This window comes from Anguilla anguilla, chromosome 11, assembly GCF_013347855.1.
Source record: "Anguilla anguilla isolate fAngAng1 chromosome 11, fAngAng1.pri, whole genome shotgun sequence".
NCBI classification, from domain to species: Eukaryota; Metazoa; Chordata; class Actinopteri; order Anguilliformes; family Anguillidae; genus Anguilla; species Anguilla anguilla.
In genome coordinates, this window is record NC_049211.1 from 41,684,613 (window position 1) to 41,712,138 (window position 27,526).

At 45.0% G+C, this 27,526-nt stretch overlaps 1 protein-coding gene and 1 long non-coding RNA gene across 2 annotated transcripts in view; one reads left to right on the forward strand and one right to left on the reverse strand.

Moving 5' to 3' along the window:
• Positions 1–4,598: 4,598 nt before the first annotated feature.
• Positions 4,599–7,253, forward strand: phlda3 (pleckstrin homology-like domain, family A, member 3). The gene is made up of 2 exons (XM_035383204.1): positions 4,599–5,453; positions 6,704–7,253. The coding sequence occupies exon 1, from the start codon at positions 5,022–5,024 to the stop codon at positions 5,433–5,435; it is 414 nt and encodes a 137-aa protein (XP_035239095.1). The 5' UTR covers positions 4,599–5,021; the 3' UTR covers positions 5,436–5,453; positions 6,704–7,253.
• A 76-nt stretch (positions 7,254–7,329) lies between these two features.
• Positions 7,330–27,526, reverse strand: part of LOC118208482 — a 46,122-nt gene continuing 25,925 nt past the window's right edge. The window contains exon 3 of the long non-coding RNA XR_004761574.1: positions 7,330–7,389. This is a non-coding gene — a long non-coding RNA (uncharacterized LOC118208482). The remainder of the gene's footprint in view (positions 7,390–27,526) is intronic.

Here is a 27,526-nt window from a genome sequence, read left to right on the forward strand (position 1 = left end):
TTGGAATAACTAGAGCATTTTATTGTCAATGCAAGGCATATCATTCCCCCTGTCAAGTTATTTGTTTTTTTTTTAATGCACTTTGAGGAAGGAATTCAAAAATTGTTTGTTATTCCGTTGGAGTAATTTATGGCAGATTTTACACAGCCGTGAATTTGATGATGAAACGAAGAGCCGCTGAAGCAGAGAGGGAGAGCTTATCTCCCTCTGGCCTGTGTGTGTGACAAGACCAGGAAATACACTTGCAGTGTCCTGCTATCAACAGGAAGTAGAGAAGGGGGGCGGGGTCTCCTGGTACAGCGGAACAGAAGGGTTGCCATCTGACACTCTCACACACAACGGCAGGGAGCCAACGTGCATAAGTACCAAACTTAGAGTGCTGAGCTCCTGAGGGGACACAGATTACCCAATTACCCAATTACGCAGATGTTATAACGCTATGATCAACAGTGTCCGCTAGCCAACCCCAGCTAACACAAAATGTTCTCACAAGGTACCAGAAATCTTAATACCGTAAGGTCTGACCTGGATGAATACAGAACCGGGTAAAAACCCTCACCCACAGAACAGTCATTTTTTAAAACTCGTCCCTGACACAGGAAAGATAAACCCTCCCTTCAATGCACTGTAACTGGCCACTAGAAGCTTCTAGAAAAATGAAGAGGAAAATAATCACAGTATAGAGCAAAATTCATTAGAGGCTCTACCTACTGAAAGACAGCCTCTGTTGCTGCTAAATGAACAAATAACCTCAAAACATCCACAATGAATTCCATCATTTTCAAAAGTTTAGTTTATATTGTTGAAGAAGAATGTGTATGGTAAAGGAACTGACAGTGTAACAATGGCAACAACAACAAAAAGAATCCCTAAAATTTTCAATTTGGCAATGTCATTGTCATCATAGTGGATTTCCAGTCTGGGTTTGTGTTATACATCACTCTCATTTCCTGGGCATGCTTATTCTGTCTGGCTCAAAATACACATTTCCTTGTATAACGGTCTCTATTTCTGGCAGAATATTTCATGTAACAGGCCCCTACTGAAAGAAGTGCAAAATAAGTGCATTTCTAGCACCCACTGGTGGAGAAAATGTCAAACTGCAGGCCACAAGACATTCGCTGCATCATTTGATTTATTGGCATTTGAGAGCAGAGGTAGTTAGACATGGTCTAAATAAAGTCCAGTTCTTTCAGCATGTAGAAATTACCCACAAGCACAAGTGCCCTCTTAGAAGGCACTCAGAATGGTCTATGAGTGTGAAGTGCCATTTTTCCGTCTGACCTAACATCTTCCACATGTTTCATTTTCAATCACTGACACCTTACAAACAGTTGATACTTTATCTTAAGACAATTCCAGGCAAATACAAATGTTAAATGATAATGGCAAGATGGACAAGACTGAGCATAGCATACTGTTTATCATTCAATGACCCTACAGCTGGTTCCTTAGAAGGAGTACATATTGACAGTATGACATCACTGGTGAGTGCTTGATGTTCTTTACCACACTTTACATGTTTCCATGACAAGTTGGCGACTTATTGCCAAAACATTACTAGGAGGGATGAAGGGACGAAAGGTCACCCACTCACCCTGCCCAACAACAGCAACAAATAAGACAGAATTCAGGCTTTAAGAAGACCAAATTATTCTTAATGGAAGAATAATAGTATTGGTTTATTGAAGCAACAATAATATTGCTTGCTTCAATAATGTAATAATCATGATTAAGCCTTGAATGCACTACTATCATGTTTTTCTGAAGATCTGGTTGGAAGATCATACAGAAGATCCAAAAGACTTAAGAAGAACTCTAACACAACACGGTTACCGCCTATTTCTTTACTAGAATTATAAGGGGGTTCCTCAGTACAAGAAAAACTACTCAGTGTAGAAACCAATGAGCAGAGCCAATCAATGCGCAGACAATAAATAATTATGGACCCAGCCAAAAAGATTAGAACAATGAAACACAGTGGTGGGAGGGTATTGTAATTATACATACATTTAGAAATCCCAGCAGAGCATTTAGATGCTCAATGGGGCTCCGCAGTCTTCTCAAAGAGAGAGAGCAACGGCATGGATAGAAAGATGTCTTATTATTAAACATAAGGAAAAATGGCAAGCGGGTTCATAACAAAACCAATGGGAAAGCCATTATTTAGCCATTTGGCTTTTTTCAACATTATATTAAAAACTCTTGTTTCAATGCAGAGGTAGCTCTCCTGATTTTTATACAGTAAAATGATGAATACAATAACTTGTGTGCCTTTGTACCTTCAACCTGTTTTTTTCCGTTTCTGCAATATTATTTTTTAAAAGCCTTCAGTGCACCCACTGTGTCAGCTGCATTGGACGAGAAAAGGTAGCTTAGATTAAATAAAAGTGGAGTCGTGCACAATGTCACACTTTGAAAAGAATGCATTCATGACAAAACATTTATTCATTATACAGATACCTGATGAAGGACAATGTACTGAAACGTTGTATCATTAACTAATTATTTTCAAAATGAGACACTGTGCAGGACCCCACTTCTATTTAGTATCCATTTCTGCAATAGCCATGCCTCAACTGAGATTAAGTGAGCCATTAAACTGTTCCACAGTCGTTTCCTGTCGAAGTCCAGTTACTGCAAGTGAGGGATTCTCACAGAAAGTTAACAATTATCTGTCTGTGGTCCCACTTACTAATTAACATGTTCCAACCCAACTGATCTTGAATTAAATATCACAGATATTACTGAATAATCCTGAGCCAAAAGATACATTATTATTATAGTATTGTCATAAAAATATTAAAGATTTTCTTGAATAACAAAATCTCATACCTCCGGCATTGGTACTGTACAATTCTCGTCCAGTCCTACAACAACATCGCAGTTTCTGTGTGCTTAATTCAAATTACACACTGAATGTGTCTTGGAGGACATACGGTATGATTCTAATGTATGTCTACTGATCTGGCTCGCTGAAGGTTAAATGTTGCAGTTCTGAAAAGGATGTTTCAGTTTACTGTATTGCAGACATGTACAAATGTACACATTTTAAAGTGAAATAGTCCATTACTGCATTCTATGTGCTCCCAATACACAAATATGACACTACAAAGAAAATCCTACAAATTTAGGACATTGAATGACTTGATAGAAGTGATAGAAAGTTTGCTGGATTCCACGACAGACTAACATAAAACAGAGGGGCTAACATTGACCTGAAAATGTATGGATTTTAAAGATAACTATATGTTTTAAACCTTGCAAACATTTTTATGATTGCTGGCCTCTGATCTGAAAGTGATTTCATCACCCCTTCCAAATGTATCAATTCATCTGGTAGAGCAAATGTGATTCACGTATCAACAAACTGAAACGAAAACAGCAAGGTTCAGTTTTCAGACTTCCCACTTCCATAAACGATGCTTGTTTTTACACTAAACCCCAGTCTTAGGATGACAGGCATAAGAAACCATACCAAACAAACGAGACATTTCTTTCCCCCATCAGCCAAACAATCCAGATTTCCAAGGCCTAAAATGGCCGCCACTTAAAACGAATCCCCAAAAACCTACAGAGGCTACAGCCCTCTCCAAGCCAGGACTTAGAGATCCCTGCTCTAGAGCGTTTACAACGACCAAGCCCTCCTAACAGCACAGTAGGACAGATTATGTCATGGCTATCTTAGACAGCACAGGGAATGGTTTACCCATCTTGCTTACCAGCTTCCAGTTGCTGGTTGCCACTCCATGCCATCTGAGCAGGGTTACATTAGTTCCTGCCTGGCCACTCCACCTGCCCTATGTGGGAGAAAAAAAGCCCATTTATATTATTTTAGGCAAAGAACACCTGAAAGCGAACTTTGTTATGTCAGCACAACATTCACAAGCCCCTCGCGCACAGCGCATGTGTAGCGAGGCCAGAGTTCTTAAAGCCTCTTTTCAATATAAATCACACAAACGATGATACCTTCATGAAATATAGAGCATATTTTTCTTGAGCATGTACTGTTCTCCTGGTTACAAACATGTTTATACTGTGGCTTTAATCAACTTCTATTCCTTTTTAAAGCAAGTTTGAACAACTTTCTTAAATATGGACGTCTAACAGAGTCGAATTGGCTTTTAAAAAGAAAAAGAAAAAAAGGAAATCAAATACTCAATGTAGCATGAGGCAGCATTTCCCCCAAACAGAATTGATAGAGGCCTAGTAGTCATTATTTTATTTCATTTTTTGAGAAACATTCAATATGTCACCCTTACCACCGTAACCTGATTGACAGTAGAATGTCGAGCAAACTTTTGCTCACCACTAACTTTAAATTTCAAAGCGTCAACCGTGGCGGCTCCTGAAGTGTTGGCCCTTAGTGTCTGTCAAGTACCTTTAACATTTAGGAAACAACTGACGTGCCCTTTCGCCGGAGACATGTGCAACGACCCGTTAGTCAAGTGGGAATGCTTTTTTGTGAATGAGTATCAGCTGTCGGTCTGACAGTCAGCAGTAAATCGAATCCGTGAAGCAGTGCGTTGCGTTAAACATAGGACAAGATCGCATGACATCACAAACAGGGGCGTGGCTGGCTGTCAGGCGGCTCTGACAACGAGAGGGGGAGGGAACCTTCAGCTCTGGGCAAGTACAAACATATCCAAAGGAACGGGACTACTAGCAATGCCATTCAGTGGCTAAAAACTGAACAATTTATGATGAATCGGAATTAAGATTTAAGAGGGAACATAACTGTAGTTTCAGAACAAAAGCGAACCGGGAACGTAAGTTAAAAAAAACAACTGCAAAACAGCTACTAAGTCTAAATTTATTGCCGTCGTCGGCAACAAAGACAGAGACGGAGTACGTTTCCCATCAGCGATCTGTTTTACATCTGGGAGAGCCGTCCAATGAATCCAGATGTTTCGAGCGCTAAAAGAAACTGGAAACGAATGAAAGCTGATACAGACTTTTGAAGGAAAAGACGATATCGTCCACTCTTGCACAAAAAGAAGCTGTACAACTGTTCTAGAAAGATGAACCCACAGAAAGTGATGAAAGAGGGGTTTTTGGAGAAAAGAAGCAATGGTCTGTTGCAGCTATGGAAGAAAAAACAATGCGTCTTGACTGAAGATGGACTCCGTTTGTATGAATGGAAACGCAGCGGCAGCAGCGCGTCTGGCTATGGCTCCAAAGCTAAGGAGCTACGTTTTGAACGGATGGCCACTGTGGACTGTGTCGAGTACAAGCGAGGACTGGTCTACTTCACTGTTGTCATGGCAGGAGGAAAAGAGATAGATTTCAGGTGTCAGCAGGAAGGAACAGCTTGGAACGCGGAGATAGCCCTCGCATTGGTGCGATTTAAAAATCTCCTCGCCGTCCAGACGGGAAGGACTAGGCATCTGTCACATCTGGGAAGCACCGGGGAAGGCGAGGCGCCCGATGAATGAAGAAGTTATTTGTAGAAGGTACACACGTATTATTTGTACATTTTTCTTGTCTTTTGTTAGTCCAGGGTTGTACAATTATGAGTTTTCATGTAACGGTTACATGCTACTACATAACAGGCCTAACCATATAATTTTGTGCCACTCCCGGGAAAATTAAAGGTTGTCATGGAATCACCACAAACTACAGTAGTAACATCTTGATACTGCGCTATATATCCTCAGTAAAAGTACGGACAGTTCTAGGCAAACGAAAAAAGTCTTTATGGTCAGTTCTAATTACATTGCACAAAAGATGAATTCCCCTAGGAATTAATTACGCAGTGCGTTCGAAAATAACATCTGCTTTTCATTTGCTAGCCAGTAGCGATTGGTCTTTGAAGACTGGCAGAGCACGGCATTTTAAAATGAACTCCATATGCTGGGCGGGTTATGAAATAATCACAGTTAACTAACAGATCGAAATGTTCAGCAGCGGTGCGCATGTTCATATATTTACCAAGTAGTCTCCATACATTGAAAACTGCAAGTTTTGGGTTTTTTTAGAGCCACTTTCATAAGTGGCCTGTGACGTGTGTCAGTCATCAAAGTGATGTATGGAAAAGTAACCTAGCTCTAAAGCTTATCCGTTCATTGCCACCACATGTTTGAATCATGAGCAAATAACAGGAGAATGCACGAGGGGACTTCCTAATCAATGTCCTTTCAGAAAAGAAAACAAGCCGTCCCACTTTCAAAGCAAATTTGAAATAGTTTTCGTTTTTTCGCAGACAAGCCTAAGGTGGCCGACTTGGTTATAATCTGGCAATTATAAATATGCATTGAAAACTCTAGAATTTGAATATGACAGCATATATACAATGAATCGATTTCCGATAGACATATTTTATCAGTTTCAAGTATAGGCTACTGTACTGTTAATGTAGACCTTTTGAAAGTGACGTAAGAGTTCAGACAGAGGGGAAAAGACCAACTTAAAAATAATTTTTACATTGCATTAGGGCCATAAATAAATATCTTATTTCATTGCCAATATGTTGCAATGTGTTACAGAACATGCACTCATTTCCCGAAAATACAATTTACAATTTATGGGGTTTTTTCTTGAAAATAATTTGTCCCATCATGGTGCAATTGTATGAGTCATTGCTATTCTGGAAACGTCAAATACAGCCGTGTTCATTGCCAGAAAAATCCCAATCCAGCTGCATGTATATGAGATGTATCCAGAAACCGCTCGGTTAATTTGATGTGACTTTTGCACTCCCTAGACTTTTCCCACCCTGGACCTGGGAGAGTATCTGGCTACATAAGAGCATGGACAGAGGAGAAGAAGAGGGATTTAAGGAATATTCAGCTGATCCACACGGTATATCAAATTTCCTTGCTGCTGGTTCTGAAGACTTGACACTAAAACACAGCAGCGGAGTCTTGCCCAGGACCTGCTTGTTTGTTTCAATGTCCGTTCACACCCCGCGCTGCCCGGAATTGACCGTTAATGTAAAATTCCTTTGAGCTCCGAGGAGGGGGCGGAGCCGAATTCCACCGGTCTTCCGTCACAATGTAGGCTTGGAGGGCTCCCAGCACGTGCTGCCGGAAGAGACGAGGGAGCCTATGGGGTGGAATAGGGGCTGTTGACTATTGTCTGCTTTCTACAGTTAAACAGTATTTTAGCTACAGATGTGAGCTAATTTGCTTAGCATACAGGAGAATGTGCTTACGTTGTATTCTGGTACCATTGCGAGTAAAAGGACATGGTATCTCTGTGTTAATTCCAAAGTATTATATTTCATTTAAATAAAAGCTTGAGGCTGTACTGTATCCTCGCTGTCTCTGAGTTAGTGGGGGTACAAACACACAATGGGCCTGCAGGGTGAACTTCAGCAGGATCACAGTAGACTGCTGGCTCAGGAAGCAGATGAGGAGGAGTCTTTTCACCAGAAAGCACCTTGAGTTTCTGCGAATGGAAAGGGAAACAATCTTGGAAATTGTGGGGGATTCCAACTGTTTAATTCAAGCGTCTCAATGCATGACCCTGGGCTAAATTTCAACAAAATCAGACACATAAATTTGACCACGTAGTCAGAAAACACACTGGAGGGAGGCCTTGTCTCTAACATCCGGACACCCACACACAGGTTGACAGCCAAACCAAAACGCGAGAGACTAAACAGATCTCAGAGCTCGAGTCTCCTGGTGTAAAAGAAACACAGCTGCCTGCTTACAGCCTGTCAGTCACGCCCCCTCCAACAGAGATGATATGAAGTAAGAGCGCTGACCTATCAGCTTTCTTGGAATGCGAGTATTGTGTTGCGTCTGCATTGCTGGGAAACTGCTCTGGGAAACAACACGTTCTCGCTCTGAGAGATGAGCTCAGCTCAGCTTTTGATAAAACATCAAAGATACTGCAAAAGTTCAGTTTGGCCAGGGTTCGTTTGGTCACCGTTAGTCGTTAGTTCCTCCCAACGCGGATATAGACAGGGTACCGGCAGCCAATCAGTGAGCTGTGCTGTATACGTCCACTGATTGTCGCTAGCTCTGTCCAGTAGCACTGTGATCGGTAGAGTGTATGGTAAGCAGTCTTGCTGATGAGTTCATGCAAGGGTTTCACACACTTCCACAGAGGAAGACTTCCACCCAGGAGACAAGGTCCTGTCTGAAGAGCTAATTCTAATTGGGGAGAAAGAAAGGAGGCCATTTTGTTTTAAAAGACACCGCTAAATGATTACAAGGTGCATCACATAGCACAGCAAAACCTCTCAGACACAAACGCTTTGGGAATGTCTATCCTTTGGAACTCTGAAGAGTTTGTAACTTTGAAAGTGAAGTCAAAATGCGATAATTTTAGTTAGAATGATTTATTGTATTGATGCTTATATTATTGCTTTAAGTTTATTTTTTTTCAGGGGGATCTCACTTGGTAGGTATTAATACTTTAATACATAAAAAGCTAATTATCAAACCCACAGGCAATAAAACGGGTTGTCGGAACGTTTGTTTTCTACGATGCTTTCTGAAAGACAAAGCATAATAACCACTCTAGGTGCTAGTTAAAAAAAGCTAAGCCCTTCCAATCTCAAAAATGCAAGCATTACAATCTAAAGGAATACAGCATATGTGTCAAATACAGAGGGGCTCGTTTTTACAAAAAAAAAATGCAATGTGCAAGCTGATTTTTGCATGCTGCAGCCATTTTTCATGTCTGGTTGTGGAGGGTTTCACAAAAAAATGTATCAATTAATACATCACAATTTCATTTCACAAATAGAGCTTGGTAAAGAAATCAGTTGCTCATAAATTATTTCCATTCCCTGCCTCCTATTGTTTAAATGCTGTGTGCTCATGAACACTTTAACTTCACTGAGAACAGGTTCTGACTGGTGAACATAGCTAGTGTTTTGCTATAAACAAAATATATACTTACGCATTTTGACAATTGTCCACATACACACATATCAATTGAAATGGCTTGCAATAATTAAGACAAGTAAAAAATGATGTGTAGCCTGCTCTGCTCAAAAAATGAGTTTAGAATAAAGAGGGAAAATAATGACAAGTTCAGTTCAGTATTCAGTGTCTGTGAGTGAAAGTTGTGCCACACCTTATGGCACATCTAGGTAAAACAAAACTATTGTGGTTTGAACGTTACTAGAAACTGGACCTTGTTTTTGACCGTGCGATTTCACCTTCAGTAATGGAATGGAGGCACCTCCAGTGAGAATGCCAGTGACTGATCCAAAATGGAAGGATTGGTTTAAACCGGAGTCGACAGGGAATTGTGTATGAGTCACGGGAGAAATGTGAAACAGTGACAATAAACTTGACCTAAGGTAACCTACGCAAAATACATTTGCCTCAAAATGAAACAACTACGGAAATGCCTGCCAGACCTTTGTGGAGCCTTAAAAGAAATTTGCTTATATTTGCAAAGTGCAAAATTTTTACTTAACTACACCCGAATATAAAGACAACGTGCACCCTAGGCTGTTCGACGGTGGTATTTATGACTGGTACTCGTTTGCCATTCCAGAGGGCATGTGCGTCAGCCGATGTGCGCTTGACGTTAGCTGCGTCCTAAGCTTTCGTGCCAGCAAAAGCCGCTCTGATCCCTCTGGAAAGTACTGCGATCAGGGTACGAGGGCAGCATGCACTCCAGAGGTTTGTTTTTGAACGGGATCGAGGTATGAAAATGAGATATTTGTTCATGGACCGGGTGTGCCTTCATGAGTCATAGTCATCGCTTGAATCAATTTAACTATAAAATAAGTACTCAAATGTACAGTAATGGTAGCAATGCAGTCTGGTGGTTAAGGTGCCTATTCGAGCAGGCTACTGTAGTTGTTTACACAGAATAGACTTAAACAGTCTTGTCTTAAACAGAATAGCTTCAGTAAAATAAAGTGTAATTGTCTCCAGAATTGACTCCGATTTTCCTGTGACATTTTACGTACAAAGAATATTAAAGAAAAAGGAAGTTGGTCTGAATAAGGGCACCTGCAAACTATTACCAGTGTCCTTGGCCATCTTAAATAAATGTGATTTTGTTCTGCTGCATTCCTATTTTATGTAACTTCCTGTTTTATGTAACTTCCCGTTACTGTTTTAATTGGCTGTTGGTGCTGCCCTGCAGCTCAGAAGCAGACGCTTCCAGAGTAATGAGAACAAGGGACTGGAAAGAGTCAGACTGCTGCTTTCAATTTGCCCAACACAGCTGTGTGCTAGGAGTGTGTGCGTGTGTGTGTTTTTGTGTAAGAGTGTGTGTTTTTGTGTGTGCCTGTGTATAATGTGCTATGTGTGTGTGTGAGAGACAGTGAGGAGAGACAGAGAGAGATAGAGAGAGCAAGGAAGAGACGGAGAGCAAGGGAGAGAGAGACAGAGAGAGAGTGAGGGAGGGACAGAGAGAGAGAGACAGCGAGGGAGGGACAGAGAGAGATAGAGAGAGCAAGGAAGAGAGAGAGTGAGGGATAGAGACCCTGAAGGACCTCACTGCCCCCTCAGCCTGCTGATCTGTACGGCCGCACACAAGAGGCAGGCAGCATTCAGCAGATGTATCAGACTTCAGGCTCCCCGGGTGTAATGTGAACAGAACGCACGTCAACGTCCTCGGAATAACTGGGTTGTCTTATTTGCCTATAAGTGGGTCAGGGATTTGGTATTCATAACCTGTGAGTCACAGCAGGCCCTGTTACCTTCTTCCTCTCCCTCTTGTTATGCGCTCTGCGTGGGCGGGGCCAGGGGGCCCGGGACCACGGGCGTCTCGTATTCGCTCAGCCGAGAGATGAGAGCGTGCCGCCCGCGCGTCCAAGACCGCCAATCACCGACTCGTAGCCCCGCCCCAATCCCGCTGGGACCGCACCCAAGGAGCCGCTGGTTTGAGTAAAGGTCACCGCGTTGAAACGAAGGGAGTTCGCTTGCCTTGCGGAAAAGGGTACGGGAAGGATTTTGGGACCAGGAGCGGAGCTGATTGTTCACCCTGATAACGGATCCAAGGGGGACAAAGAGAAGCTGTGGCCGACCTTGTCCAAGAAAATATGGGGAGAGGCACACACAAACATACATACACACGCGCATACATACTGTACACACACACACACACACAGAAGTGAGAAAAACAAACCTCTCACACATCCAGAGTTCAATCCACTGCTTCTGACCATCCTGTACAACAGACCTGGCATCTCAAACAGCAGGTTTACTTTCTGCCCCAATGACCTGACCCTGGAGCATTTCACAGGCTTGCCCATGTAATGGCCAGTGGTGCTGATTAGGATCGGGCGAGCTGGTCCTGGATCAGTTGTTGGAGCAGAGACTGCATGGAGTTCAGCTGTAGGCATCGGCACACCCCTATTTCCACCAGCTTCCAGTGTCAAAGTGGGCAGCCGACAGCGTCGTAGGCTATGTCATGCTATGTCATGCTATGTCATGCTATGTCCACGCAGTGTGAACAGGCCCTAGTCATCCTAGTCCTACAGCATTGCAGAGGTCCTCGGCCTCCATCACAAGTTTCCGAGGTATAGAGAGATCCCATTCCCACACACTGCAAAAACCAAAAAATGTGTTCATCTCAAGTATGTTAGTCTTATATTCAGACTTCAAATCTTATTTCCATTATTTTTTCACCAAATAAGACTAAAAGATTGCCAATGAGGTGAGACAGTTTGACTCATTTCAAGATAGTTTCACTTGTCAAGCAAAACATAACTTAAAACAAGCTAATATTTTCTAAAATTATTAGAAAAATAATAGAAAAAAATAAGATTCAAAGTCTCACTACAAGGCTAAAACACTTGTTAAGACAGACTTCTTTTAGCGGTGCAGGTCACCTGTCCCCGTTTAGGGATGTCCCGCACCGCCTTCTCGAACTCCGGGGCCGGGACATAATGAGCCGATTGTCTTTCTGTGCGGGAAACCCCGGAGTGGCGTAAGGAAAGGAAGCACAACGGCTTTAAAGGAGCCATTTTGTTTCCTGCCAGGACCAGCCACTGAGCCGGTATCCAAGGCCGCATAAGAAACCCTGCACTTTTTCTTTTTTTTTTGTTTTCCGCAAGCCAGCGTTTGGTGGCCTTGTCCTGCAGTTCAAGGGCGAGACATTCTGGGAGACACCAGAAGGAGCGGCACACATTTCCGGCATGCGGGCCAAGCCTGTTGCGAGGCAGGCGGGAGCGAGCGGGAATGCAAGGGTCCGTCTCAGCTTCCCAGTCTTTAGCAGTCTGGAGCAGCGCCGTGGCAACCAGACCTGGGTCAGGCACACATTTGAAGAGCATTAACCCTTCAGACGCCGGTAAAATCTGAAAACACTCCTGCGCTGTTAATCATGTCGCCATACCAAAATGTGCAGGGAGTTGAACAAGAATTTTGTTTCAGCTTTGAAAAAAAACAGATGTTCCTTTTTTCAAATAAAACCATTTTAACCAGGTCTGGACAGATTTCACTGGTTCACAGGTGGACCTGCCACAAGGGAAGGTCTGAACAAAGTTAGCAATGTAGTGTGGAGCCCTACCAATCCACTGCTAAAAGATTACATTGTAAACACTGATGTACTGTAATGTTTCAGGAATGCTTCTGTATCATTATAAACAGAGTGCCTTGCTCGGCAGTGGTGAAACTCGGATGCCTGTGTGTAACTGTAAGGGTGTGGGCGGAGGTAGTTTTTAAGTTTTGGGTGGAGGGGAGGGGCACAGTACTCCCTACAGCATGTGTGGGTGCATGGGTTTGGGTGTGGGCAGGTCAGCAGAAGTGTGCGGAATGTCTTGTCCAAACAGTACTGGAGGAGACTGGAGCACCTCCAACATCTCTGCTTTCTGTCTGTCTGTCTGTCTGTCCCTCGCTCGCTCATGCACGCATGCACAGACTAATCACCCCCTCGTGCACATACACATGCATGCAAAAACATTAGACACACACACACACACATACAGTATGCATGCATGCACACACACACGCATGCACGCATATACACGTACATACACCACACACACACACACACACACAGATACTCATACACATGCACACACACACACACACACACACACACAGATTAATCACCCCCTCGTGCACATACACACACATGCAAAAACATTAGCTATACGCACACACACACAGGCGCATACATTTGCACGCAAGCACGCACACGCACACACACACAAACACAAATACGCACACTGAGTTAAACCAATGGGACGCAGATTCAGTGTTGAACAGAACCACACAGTGTGATTACACTGCAGATGTGCAGTCTCTGGGGTCTGTCGGAGCTCTCTGGATGTGCCTGTCTCTTAATGAACTATAAAAGACTCTCTTTGACCTTCAACTGAACTGTAAACACATCTCCATGTCAGAGAACAGCACTGCAATCTAATTATTTTCTTCAGTATTGGAGAGAACAAAATTAAGGCGCATAAATAACCAAATGCAATTGCAACGGAACACGAGTGTGGCATGAAATAAATACGACATCGATCATGAATTAGTTTCATAATCCCAGCATGCAAAGTAATAAAGACAGACCGGTGCTAGAACAACAAACAAGTAGAACCATTTTTACCTTGCATGGTCCCATGAGAAAGAATAAACATTGAATGTGGCTTCCTTTAGCCAGGGTCATTATACGGCTTACACTCAGCATTACATAAATGTTTGGGTCTAACTGAAATTACTCACTCATAAAAAAGTTTGTTTTCTTAAAACAGCAGTATTCAGTCCAACATTTGAACTGATGACCTTTTGGTTATTTTTCCACTGCTCCACACCCCTGTTGTTGAGAGTATGTGAGTTTGTTTCATCAAAGGCATGTACAGTATCTCAACTCACATTAAACACACTGACAGGCCGACCACAGCTAGCCACAGAAAGACCGCAGCTAACCCCAGGAAAAAACACAACTAGGTGCCACTTTTGTCCACATCTCATTCATTAATGTGAGCAGATTTCCCAGAATGCCATCCTCTTCTGGGGCTTTTCAGACACGCTGCAAGCTTTAATGGTGGGCTGGGGGAGGGACGTTCAGCAGCTGCGGACAGCCCCGCGAAGGCCCCTATTTAAAACTCCCCGTAACTCTCCAACTTTGTCCTGGCAGACCAAAGCTTGTCCGTGTGAATAAAAGAGCCTTGCGCCAGCATCCTGAATGGAAGCTGAAGCGTATTTTCCAAGAGCAACTTCCTTAAGACCAAACAGAACGACGGCTGTGCATGCCAAACAGCAGAACGGCCCCATGGGAGATTCCAAGGCCGGGAAACGGAGGAGGGGGGAGGGGGATGGGTGGAGTGGAGCAGCATAGGGTGAACTGCAGCCCACACCAACAGAGAGATGTGTCCCTATCCATGCTCTTCAATCCCTGACCACACACGTCTGCTAGTGCGACAGATAGGAGTCCTGCAGCGTGGCTAACTCTGCTAGTGCCTGACAGATAGGAGTCCTGTAGCATTGCTAACTCTGCTAGTGCCTGACAGATAGGAGTCTTGTAGCATTGCTAACTCTGCTAGTGCCTGACAGATATGAGTCCTGTAGCATTGCTAACGCTGCTAGTGGCCGGCAGATAGGAGTCCTGTAGCATTGCTAACGCTGCTAGTGGCTGGCAGATAGGAGTACTGTAGCATTGCTAACTCTGCTCGTGGCTGACAGATAGGAGTCCTGTAGCATCACTAACACTGCTAGTGCCTGACAGATAGGAGTCCTGTAGCATTGCTAATGCTGCTAGTGCCTGACAGATAGGAGTCCTGTAGCGTCACTAACGCTGCTAGTAGCTGACAGATAGGAGTCCTATAGCATTGCTAATGCTGCAAGTGGCTGACAGATAGGAGTCCTGTAGCGTCACTAACGCTGCTAGTAGCTGACAGATAGGAGTCCTGTAGCATTGCTAACTCTGCTAGTGGCTGACAGATAGGAGTCCTGTAGCATTGCTAACTCTGCTAGTGGCTGACAGATAGGAGTCCTGTAGCATTGCTAACTCTGCTAGTGGCTGACAGATAGGAGTCCTGTAGCATGGCTAACTCTGCTAGTAGCTGACAGATAGGAACCTGTAGCATTGCTAATGCTGCTAGTGGCTGACAGATAGGAGTCCTGTAGCATTGCTAACGCTACTAGTAGCTGACAGATAGGAGTCCTGTAGCATTGCTAATGCTGCTAGTGGCTGACAGAAAGTAGTCCTGTAGCGTCGCTAACGCTGCTAGTGGCTGGCAGATAGGAGTTCTGTAGCTCTGCTAATGCTGCTAGTAGCTGACAGATAGGAGTCCTGTAGCATTGCTAACTCTGCTAGTGGCTGACAGATAGGAGTCCTGTAGCATTGCTAACGCTGCTATTGGCTGACAGATAGGAGTCCTGGCTAACTCTGCTAGTGATTGACAGAAAGTAGTCCTGTAGCATTGCTAACACTGCTAGTGGCTGACAGATAGGAGTCCTGTAGCATTGCTAACACGCTAGTGGCTGACAGATAGGAGTCGTAGCGTCGCTAAAGCTGCTAGGACCTGGCAGACAGGAGCCCTGTGGCTTGGGTAACGCACATCTGTGAGGGGGACGGGGGCCAGGGGGGTTGTAAAGCGCAGACCCATGGAGACTCTGAGCTCTTGAGGGGGTGTGTGAGTCCAGCACTGCACTGGATGAATGAGAATGACTGTCCGGGTCACCCTCACACAGAGGAGAAGTCCAGGGCCCACCGCCCGTGTCTGAATCTAACTTTCTTTTGATAGGGTATCTAACAGTTACAGGAAAAACCTACAATTTGTATAGCTTTCTAAATTGGAGAGATAAATAATGGGAAATTTTAAAAAACAACTTAATGGATTAAGGAAAATGTTTGTGCAATTTAACAATTGAACAGTCCCGAACAGGACTGATGTGTCCAAATCTCAGACTAGAGACAGCCTTCAACATTCAATGTGAAGAAATGCTAAATTAATGATCTAAGGAGGTCTTTAATCTGAAAACTGCACAGGCAGATAATGCTAAAGGTCCCTCAAGTTAATAATACCAGAGGAGGTCTGGGAGAAAGTTTCTCACACAGAGGCCTGTTTTCAGGAAGTATCGCGTTTCCGCGGAAAGCTCGGATTCTCCGTGGTAACACAAAGAACAGCGGCGCTGTGAGGTAATGAGAAGCCGCGAGGAAGCGCGAGAGGGCGCCGTGACGACCACCCTGGTGTCGCGAGCGCAGACGGGTCTCGGGGCGGTGGGCGGCGTGTCGGGGGTTAATGACCCCCCCCCGGGAGGCGTGGGAGCCACGGGGGGTGCGTCTGCGGCGGTTGGACCGGCGTCAGCGTGGGAACAGCGCGTCCGCCCAGAGTAAACACTCAGCGCCCACGCTGCAGCTGCGCGGCCTTCCCGCCAGCCGCCAGACGCACCGGGTCAGCCCCGTCAGGACCGGGCGTCAGCGCGACCAGCGCAGAGAGGTATGAAATACAGGCGCACATGCACATACTCAGACACACACACACACACACACACACACACACACACACACACCCTCAGACACACACACACACACACGCACACACACACACCCTCAGACACACACACGCACCCTCAGACACACACACGCACGCACGCACGCACACACACACATATACTCAGACACACACGCACACACACGCACACGCACACCCTCAGACACACACATGCACACACACACACCATCAGACACACACACACACACACGCACACACACACACACACCCTCAGACACACACGCACACACACACACATATACTCAGGCAGACACACACACACACACCCTCAGACACACACACGCATGCACGCACACACACACACACACATATACTCAGACACACACGCACACACACATACTCAGACACACACGCACACACACGCACGCACACACACACATACTCAGACACACACACGCACACATACTCAGACACACATGCCCGCACACATACACATACTCAGACACACACAAACACGCACAGACACAAACACGCGTACACACAATCAGACGCACACACAGACATACACACACAAACACACATGCAAACACACACAAAAACATGCACACACGCACACACACATACACACAAACACGCACACACACACAAACACACGCAAAAAAAAAACTCACACAGACATACACACGCACACATACTCAGACACACACGCAAACATACTCACACAAACATATGCACTCTCCCTTGTGTATGCGGCTGTACGAACACATGCGCGCACATACACACACACACACACACACACACACACATACACACTCACCCAGGACACACTTTAAAAGCCCACACAAATATAAAGAAGAGAATGCTATTGCCTCGAAGCTGAGGGCAGCCCCCATATGTGGGTGTACACTATCACAATCAAAAACCGAAAGTCCTTGACTGTATTTTGGGACAATTTATAATCACAGATCACCCTTTCAGTTAACCCCCAGGAGCCAAAGAGAACCAGACTTGTCTGAAGTGGCAGGTGGGAGGATGACGACTGCACCAAAACCACCAAGGTCCAGATATACGCAATATGGCCTTAGAAACCCATTCATCGCAATTTCAGACATTAGCCCTGTCTTTTCAGCCCGTTTCCAAACCGGAAATCTGGCCTCGCATTCTTTAGCCGACTCGCTTAGGTTCAGCTCCTGCCGGCTTCGCTGCTGGAGGTTAGCCGCTCTGTCAGCTTCTGGCAGGAGTTTGAAACCATTTGAATCCAAAATCCCGTAAAACATTTTTTTCAATGATGGATTTTGCTCTACATCTTGTATGTCATTGCCGTTTGTCAAATTGGTTTTTAAATCCCCCTAGATAAGATTGTCTTTGGATGAACATGTGATTAAAACGAATCTCATCATAACGACCGACCTTTTTTCCCTCATGCTCATCCATGTAGCCTATACATCTATTTTCTAGCATGAATTCTAAAATTACAATCTTTATTTAGGCTGTTTGCTTCGAATCACACCAATGTCTTCAATGCCGTAAATACACATGTATTATAATCTTCATATTTTCATCTTTATTAATCTTACCACCCTACTGCGGAAGTGGTGAACGTGTTCAGTACATCAGCATTTGAAGTAGAGAAACGCAGGTGGAAGGTGGAGGTCAGAGGAGACCTGCATTCCAGAGGGTGCCGCTGTTCTGGCGCTGCGTCTGTCAGCGCCTCGTCTCTCCGCCGCTTAGAGGCCGTGCCAAGCACGCTGCCTCGGTGCCGTGTGCAACCCCAACCCCCCGCCAGCATCACGGAGAAAGTGACAGCCGTCCGTGACAGCAGCGGTGAGCCAAGGCAACCTAGGTGTGGCCCGGCAGCTGGGCACGGATAACACTGAACATGGGGATAAATGTGCGCTTAAGGACTTAAAGTAGTACGCAACACGAGTTAGTGGACACGGGGGCCGCTTAAAATTTTATGCATGACTGTCGTGATCCTTTGTATGTAATAGTGGAGGAACAATGTAGACACTAAAAGAAAATAATTTATTATATGAATATTTTTTTGACAAACCATGATTTTTGACCTTGAGAATGTTTTATTAATCGTAACCTGTAAATTGTCATATGGCATACCAGTCACCCACATCACAGAATCTATGAGTAAATTACGCAACATAACGTGACTGAACTGTAGCCTACCGCCTCTGTGATTTGAAACTGTTTAAAACGAAATTGTCTATGCACTATTACGTTGCCATGATTCAGATTTAATACACACTGAGGTCCAGCAATTCTTCACATTATCTTTTCATACTGCTCTTTGCTCAGTCCAAAGTAATCCTGCGGTGTTGTGGTGTGGTTATAGCCGGGCCCCTCGTCTAAATCCATCCAAAAACCGCAACATTCCAGCCGCAGCTGGGCGTCATTGAGTGGGGTATATGAAAAGTGTACCGCGCACGCTAACGGCCAATCCTCCAGATATGCTTCGCTTATATTCCATGAAAAATTACATTATTCGCTTCAACTTCGTTCCCTGCTTCCTGTTTAAAACAGGCCTGAGCCCGCGCAGCTGTTCGGCTGTATAGCCGTTTAATGTATCCACAAGGGAAAAGCACATCAGAAGCACGTAACGTCCAAGCTGCTGTGCACTGACACTCAACCAATACCAATAAAGGATTTCACTACATACCCTTCATTCATTTAAGGATATGAATTGCCCTTGCGAAAATGTCTTGGTTCTCGTAAAAACATTGGTAAACGTAATGTCATTTCAACTCAACGGTGACACAAAGCGGTTGCAAAGAGCGAAACACTAATGGCAAGCTGGTAACAACAGCCAGGTGAAAGAATTCGAAAGCAATGTGAGTATCCAACCAACAGGGGGCGAACTCTGTCCTTCAATAAATCTGTCGTGTTCAGGTATGATTTTAGATCATTATTCTTTGGAGAGTCTTAAAAAATGTTTATCAACTGAACACACATTCCACATATTTAATTCATATTTACTTTAAGTAGCAGAATTATGTAACCTGTCATGTGTTGAACCTTGTGTCCGCTACAGTACATGCAAAAAAAAAAAAAGGATTCTGTCAAACCACTGTTTTATCAATTCCATGTGCCATTGTCACACATTTAATCTGACCAAGAAGGAATCAACACTCAGAAGCTTTAAGTTTTTGTTGACAACCATGTTGTTTTTGAGTTCCATGCTTTGTTTTTGTTAGTTTTTTGTCGTTGTTTCTGCTGCTGCTGTTGTTGTTTTGTTGTTGTTGTTGCTGTTGTTAGTTGTTTTTTGCTGTTGTTACTGTTGTTAGTTGTTTTTTGTTGTTGTTTTTATTGTTGTTTTTTTTGTTTGAATCTGGAAAATAGTTAAACCATTGGGCAGGAAAGTTGAAGGATTAAAAAAAGGGCACTATAGTGCATTATATATCTGTGGTGCTTGACCCCTAATTAATCATCCAGAGCAGGGCAGCAGACAGCTAAAGGGCCTTAAACAGACGAGAGAGCTGAGACAGAGGGAGGGCGGAGTGGGGGTTGGGGGGGAGGGTATGGGGAGGGGGGGGGGGGGCAGGAGTGTGTGGGTGTGAGAGAGATTGGGGCTTGGGAAGCGAATGTCTCACCCTGAAAGAACTGTGAGTCACTTTTAGCCACGTTTAACTGCGTAGTCAAAATATGCTCTTGTTCATATACAAACCTGCACGTCAGCGTCAGCTGCATTTCATATTTGTTAGAGCCACTCTGTTTAAACTCGAAAACAAGGTTACACTTAAAATGCTGCATACAAGTTAAATCCTGAGAGGCAACACAAATAATATTACCTAATTCTGTCACGTATTTATTTTGTGGGATATTACGACGGGAGGCTATACAGTTATAAACGGAATGTATTTGAGTTGTAAAACGCCCGTGTCTTATGTACTTAGTGAAGGTTATGTGCCGTGATGGGGGGGGTGCCATTCTGCCGCATTACCTGAACAGCGAGCTCTGGGTCTCTGGCGTACAGCTGCCCCGGCCCCCGACGGTTTATATATAAACCCTCTCAGCCTGCTTTCTCTCGCCCCCTTAGAATGGCGCGGCCGCACAGAGAGGGGTCCAGCGAGCGGTCCGAAGTAACCCCTCCACGCCGATCGCCTTTCTCCAGGCCACCGCGGCGCAGCGGGGGGAGTCACGGCACCGATCTTTGCGGACGAGGGGTTGGCGGGCGTGTTCTCGAGGACCACCGAGGCGTGTTCCAGTGCGTCGCGCTGGGACGGAGAGCGAGGGGGGGCGGGTCGCGTCGGCACGCCTTTCTCCCTCTGCTCTCTCTCCTCTTGTTTCTTGCCTGCGCTTTAAGCACTCAGTCCTATCAATCGGAGAGCGGTGATCCCGAGACAAAGCGAGATCGCGGTGTATTGACGCAACGCCGGTGATAAGATTAACAGTGTCAGGCCATCTGTGACTGATCTGGTGGCATGCAGATGCGACTCCAAGCTACCGGTCTCTCCTTAGCACCCTCCGCTTCCCCCACTTTTGTGAAGGCTTCTTCCCGTTTTGTAAATGCACCCAATCTGGCGAATTCATGAAAACTAGCGGCGCCAGACGCTTGTGATTTTGACCACCAAAATATCCTTCTAAATTCTCCCCTACCAAACAATTAGCCGCATAAATTTTACCTTGAAACTTCCCCCGAAGATAAAAAAAAATTCACTTTTGTACACCTGGGGGAAAACATCCGGCCTGGCGACCCTACTGAATACAGGACTTGAAAGTGTTAACAGGAAAAACGGTATACCTCAAACAAAAAAACACAGTACACCACTAGCTTATTGCATTTCAACCCAAATATCCTTCCAAATTAGTTAAATTATCAGCCAACATAGACAAAGGAGAGCTGCTGCTTAGGGTTTGGCTTTTGGTGCTTGCTGTCTGGGGAAATTCTTTAACCTTTTCCTAACGAAGTTAGGAAACAAGTTTGAGGGTTTTTTTTGTTTTTATCGTCAAGGGCAAACCGCTTTTACTGTTTATATAATCTCTATCTATAGCCAACTGCAAGGCATTCCTTTATGACAGCTCATGTTTATTTGGGATCAGAATAGTTTATATTACATGTGATCTAGGAGGCATATTGTCACATTTACTCTTCGTATTATTTTTATTAAGAGTGTTATTGCAAATACAGTTAGTGTGATTCATTGATGAACCTGGGCAAAATTCAGTGCCTCAGGCATACTTCTTTTGCGTAAAGTCCGTAAACAAACTTCTCAGTGTCATCATAATGGGCTCAAAATAATGTTTTAGCGTTCATCAAATGACCTATGATTGCGATATCTGAGTCCATAAAATTCCCCAGACTGGCTAAATCATCTCCGCATTCCATCATTCTCACGGCTCTCTCTCATACCGCGGCCATTAAGAAAGAACAAGTCCAGGGATAACTTTTTATGGACTTCTGACCTCTGCTCGGGTTTATGGGAGTAATTTCCCCCTCCGTGTTTATTACTTACAGCCGACCGACGGTAGAGGGAGTGGTTTCCTGGGAACAATGTTGCCTTGGTAAAGAGATAGGAGGCAGGAACCAGAAGATTGATTTGTCCAGAGTGTTCCATGCCCATCAGGTGCAGCGCTGACAGACAGACAGGGCCTTCAGCTCTCTACTTGTGGACTGCATGCAGCTGATTGGCTGTTTCGGGACTACAGGCAATGAGGTCACTGTCAACATACCTCACACCATTCTTCACTGGCTGCTATTGTGGCAAAACAATCTCACACTTTTGGTACTTTCTATTTACACCTGACATAGCATTTTAAATCTGTGTATACACAAACACGTCTCTGTTAAACATCAGACAGAAGGCCTTTTTAATTCACCACAATAGAAAACAATTAATAAGATTACAGTATGGACATTATATGAATATGCTGTATGTAAAGCTGTGACATCTACTTTTAGGTCTCTCTTCCACATGAACTTGGTGTTAAAAGAATTTTAGAACTTCCTTTTAAGAATTTGTGAAACATTGCTGGTTTGGTTTGCTCCTTAAAACGAATCCATATTGACTCGCATAGATAGACATATTTGAAGCATATGAATGAATACTATGCAAACGCAGTATTAGTGAAAAATGAAAATATAGGAGAGCACATGGAGATCCTAGGAGAGTCGGCCTGTCATGGGACTGCTCTTCTGCAGGGGCTCTTTGCACCCCTTTGTGCAGGACCGAATCCTGGCCGTGTCAGTGGATACGTTCGCCGGTACCCCCACGGTAAAGCAAAATGGGCGGTAATGTCCCCCAGGGTTAGGGAGGGCTTGATCCACACCTTGTTGCTCTCTAGAAACCTCCAGTTAATAGTCTGCTTGCTGAAGCTGTGTGCAACTGTGTTGTGGAAAGCAGCTGGTGACATCACAAGCTTAGGAAGCGAGCACATGCTCGTCTAAACTCTCCCTCATTGGCTGTGGACATTGCAGCATGAATGAGGCTGTATGTGATTGGGCAGTCTAATTAGGGATGCAAATGGGGAGAAGCAAACAATATAACGGGCCACTTTTGCTTTCAAATGAACCCAGTCTTCCTGGGGTAGTTCTTAAAGTAGATCCAGAGACAGGCTAATATTTAAAATAATTCAGTTTTTCTCATTATGACTATATTGTCAGCAGAACTGGATGCACCACTGATCCCCACCCCACTGAAGACCTTTGGCATTTTTTACACAGCTATAGATCTGTTTATCGTACAACCTAATTCACAGATTAAGAACAAGCATTACATTATTGTGCAATGGAGCAGGCTTGTTGTGACTTTAAAACTATGGCGCTCGTTCAACTGCTCTTCACAAATATGGGACGACATAGCTCAGGAGGTAAGACCGATTGTCTGGCAGTCGGAGGGTTGCCGGTTCAAACCCCGCCCTGGGCATGTTGAAGTGTCCTTGAGCAAGACACCTAACCCCTAACCTCTAACTGCTCTGGCGAATGAGAGGCATCAATTGTAAAGCGCTTTGGATAAAAGCGCTATATAAATGCAGTCCATTTACCAAATAGCCATACCGTTGGCCAGCCCGCTAAGCTAAAGGCCAAGGCTGGAGGGAACGAATCACACTCTCATTGCTCCTTCAGGGCTGAGGTCACGCTCTGCAGCAGCTGTTCATGTGCTGACTTACATTGCTACATTCCTTCGCATGTACTCAAGGAACCTCATGCACTGCAGCACAAGCCAGACAGGTAGGGTGGCCAAATGTCCCATACAAGGGAATCCTGTGTTTTTCGTTTGAGGGGGGTGCTGGTGGGTAATGGTGGTGGGAATTTTAGCAGTAACCGTATAGCAACCCAAATTTGGTGAGTTCTTCAAGAAGTGCTACAGACAGGACAGAGGGCGTCCCATACAGAGCCATTTTTGGCTGCAAAACAGGACACCCCAGCTCACACAGCTGGCCTGTTGGCTCCTCTGCCACAGAGACTTCAGAACGTGTACATTCAAGCTCGGAACTACACTTCAACATGGGCAAAAAGAACTTTAGTGTGAACCTGTGCTTCACTTCCAGTGCAAACAATTTTAAATCGTCGTGCAAAATGCACTTTGGGAAAGGAGACTTACAGGAGGCCCTCGCATTGGGAAAGTTCCAGAAGCGCTCTCTCGCAGCCGGCTGCGGTCTGTGGGTGCGCGGCAGGCTCCTCTCTCATCCAGCGATTAAACATCAAATGGAACCGAGTAGCCGGGGCGCTGGCGCGGCGGCGGGTTCGAGGCCGGCCGCGGATGCCGGGCTGCCATCGGCTCTGATTGATGGGCCCACACAGGGATCTCCGGGAGCGTGGCTGTGACCTTTACTGGCCTGCGATTGGCTCAAATCTCACTGCCTCCCTGGCCCCGCCCATTCCTGGATTACAGGAGACTCCTCTTTAGGTCTTTAGTTACACTTCCTCTACTCTGTGATGACCGAGTTACACAGTATAAAGCACAGCACCTACCCTCCCTGTTCATGTAATACTGGTGTTATACATACACATTCAGTCTGTCATTTCCAGACCTCGCTTAAATATGTATTTGTTTTGAATTCAAATACTTTTCTGTGCTCTGTTGCTCTTTCCTGGTGTAATTGAGCCTGCCAACATGACCAGAAGACGGGGTTTGCGCTTTTTGCAAGTATTTCACTGCTTCCACTACACCAGACAAGAACAGTAAAGCATAGAAAATTATTTGAATCCAAAACAAATACATATCTGACCCAGGCCTGGTCACTTCTTATAGTATCATTTGGAGTACTGCAAATAGACACATTGAGAAGAGCACACAGTTGGTTTTACTGAACTGTCTGAATATTTCAATATAGATTTTGATCACTGATATTAGCAGCTGCTGCCCCCCCCCCCCCCCACAGCTGCACGCAGAACACCCCAGGGGGGGCTGGTCTACCCTCTTGCACAGGGGCAAAGGGGTAAACCGATCCCACCTCTGGCACACCACACTTTTTCCATTTTATCCTCATTACCCCCTCTACCGCCAGCTCCCAAAATCATGACCGGGGGGGGGGGGGGGGGGGGGGGGGAGGAGGGGGCAGGGTGGTACGGACATTTCCCTCAGGAAGGGCTATTTTAGGAGTTCCACAGTGTCTGATCTTAGAGATCACTCCTGCCTCTATCTAAGGCTAAGTGTCCCGTGCCATCTGATATTAGCACAGAGAACCCAGCCTGTCGTACAGGCACATAGGCATTTACTATCAGCAGGACACCAGGATCTGATAATATACTGATAATGGGAAACTTAGGGCAGCACTTAATCCCGGCCGGGGCCTTTCTTTGTGGAGTTTGCATGTTCTCCCCATGTCCGTGTGGGTTTGCTCCAGGTACTCCGGTTTCCTCCCACAGTCCAAAGACACAGTAGGCTAACTGGAGACTCTAAAGTGTGCGAGTGAATGGTGTGTGTGCCCTGCGATAGATTGGCGGCCTGTCCAGGGTGTATTCCTGCCTCTTGCCCAATGCACGCTGGGATAGGCTCCAGCACCCCCCCGTGACACTGACCAGGAATAAGTGGGTATAGATAATAGATGGAAACTCTTAGCTAGAACTATGACCTACAACATAAAAGCTGCAAAATGCTGCTAAAAGCATGACATTAATAGCTGTCAGAGCAAGTCATGCCATTATATCACAGCTTGAGAAAAAGAATGTTATAACACTGTCATAAAAATTTAGCAAAACAGTGAAAATATTTAAATCACAATAATTGCCACACACAGTTTGACAGTAATGAAAAAATGTCAAGCTGAATTTGGGCAGAAAAGTCACTGAGGTTTTTTGTTGCGGGTGTAAATCGGGTGATTATTGGAAGTCGATCCCTAACTTTAACCCTACAGTACGCATGGTCTGGGATTTGGCTCCAGATCCCCCACACGCAGAGACCAGCGGAAGTGACCCGAGGGACGAGCAGATATCTCCCAAGGACAATGACTCCAGAGAAAGCCAAATGGATTCCTGAGGTGGAGGGTTGAGACCGTGGACGGAAAGGTGTTTATACGTTTCCTAAAACCGGGATAGAGAATGGACCTGTGCCTAACCTGCCAGAAAATGTTTAAAACCTTTTAAAACAACAACACAAACATCCAACAGTAGACCCTATGGGTTAAGGGAGAGGCATGGGGGGGAAAAAATCAATTATTCACAAAGTTTTGACCCAATGTGGATCTTTGACAGAACAAAATTCAAAACAAAACTCAAATGAAAGAATAAAACTGGTAAACACTGATGAAATCTTTAAAACAAAGATTTCTTTAAAAAGTAAGTCACCTGGGGGAAATGGACAGGTATCTAGAAGGGAGAAGGATTGGGGATAATTATTTGGCTGAGATCTGATGCACACACATGCACATATACTGAGTGCGCACGCACACTGCGAGTGCACGTACACTGCGTGTGCACGTATACTGAGAGTGCACGTATAGTACGAGTGCGAGTGCACGTATACTGAGAGTGCACGTGCACGTATACTGTGAGTGCACGTATACTGTGAGTGCGAGTGCACGTATACTGTGAGTGCGAGTGCACGTATACTGAGAGCGCACGTATACTGTGAGTGCGAGTGCACGTATACTGAGAGTGCACGTATACTACGAGTGCGAGTGCACGTATACTGAGAGTGCACGTATACTGTGAGTGCGAGTGCACGTATACTGAGAGCACACGTATACTGTGAGTGCACGTATACTGAGAGCGCACGTATACTGTGAGTGCGAGTGCACGTATACTGAGAGTGCACGTATACTGCGAGTGCGAGTGCACGTATACTGAGAGTGCACGTATACTGTGAGTGCGAGTGCACGTATACTGAGAGCACACGTATACTGCGAGTGGCACTGGCAGGTGTTTCTCAGCCTGTGTCAGTGAGGCGAGACCGCACCGTGGCGTTTCATCCGCCGGCTTTCGAGCCTCAGCGACAGCGTCGTAAATAAACCCAATTACACAGGGCCTTTTCCTGCTCTCCCCTGGGGCTATCCAACACCCGCCCCGATCTCAGGGCATTCGAGGCTGCGCGGCCCGAACGCTCGTCTTGGTCAGCGTGGCGAGAGGGACGGTTCCCAGACAACGGTCATGGCAACCCTGGGACCACTTGGCCAGTGAAGTAAAACAGCACAAGTAAAATAGGCGTTGTCAGAGTGGTTCTTCTATTTGACCACAAGTCATGTCCTGCGAGGAAGTAAATGATACACTGGAAATAGGAAATAGGAAAGCACACTGTGTGCACACTGTATACTGCTGTCTAAATCAGGATGTGCACTCTGTGAATACTGCTGTCTAAATCAGTGTGTACACTGAATACTGCTGATTAAATCAGGATGTGAACACTGAATACTGCTGTCTAAATCAGGATGTGCACTCTGTGAATACTGCTGTCTAAATCAGGATGTGCACTCCGTGAATACTGCTGTCTAAATCAGGGTGTGCACACTGTGAATACTGCTGTCTAAATCAGGGTGCATACTGTGAATACTGCTGTCTAAATCAGGATGTGCACTCTGTGAATACTGCTGTCTAAATCAGGATGTGAACACTGAATACTGCTGTCTAAATCAGGATGTGAACACTGAATACTGCTGATTAAATCAGGGTGTACACTGAATACTGCTGATTAAATCAGGGTGTGCACACTGTGAATACTGCTGTCTAAATCAGGGTGTGAACACTGAATACTGCTGATTAAATCAGGGTGTACACTGAATACTGCTGATTAAATCAGGGTGTGCACACTG

Coding starts and splice junctions, on each gene's coding strand:
- phlda3 (XM_035383204.1), top strand. CDS start 5,022: ATGAACCCACAGAAAGTGATGAAAGAGGGGTTTTTGGAGAAAAGAAGC.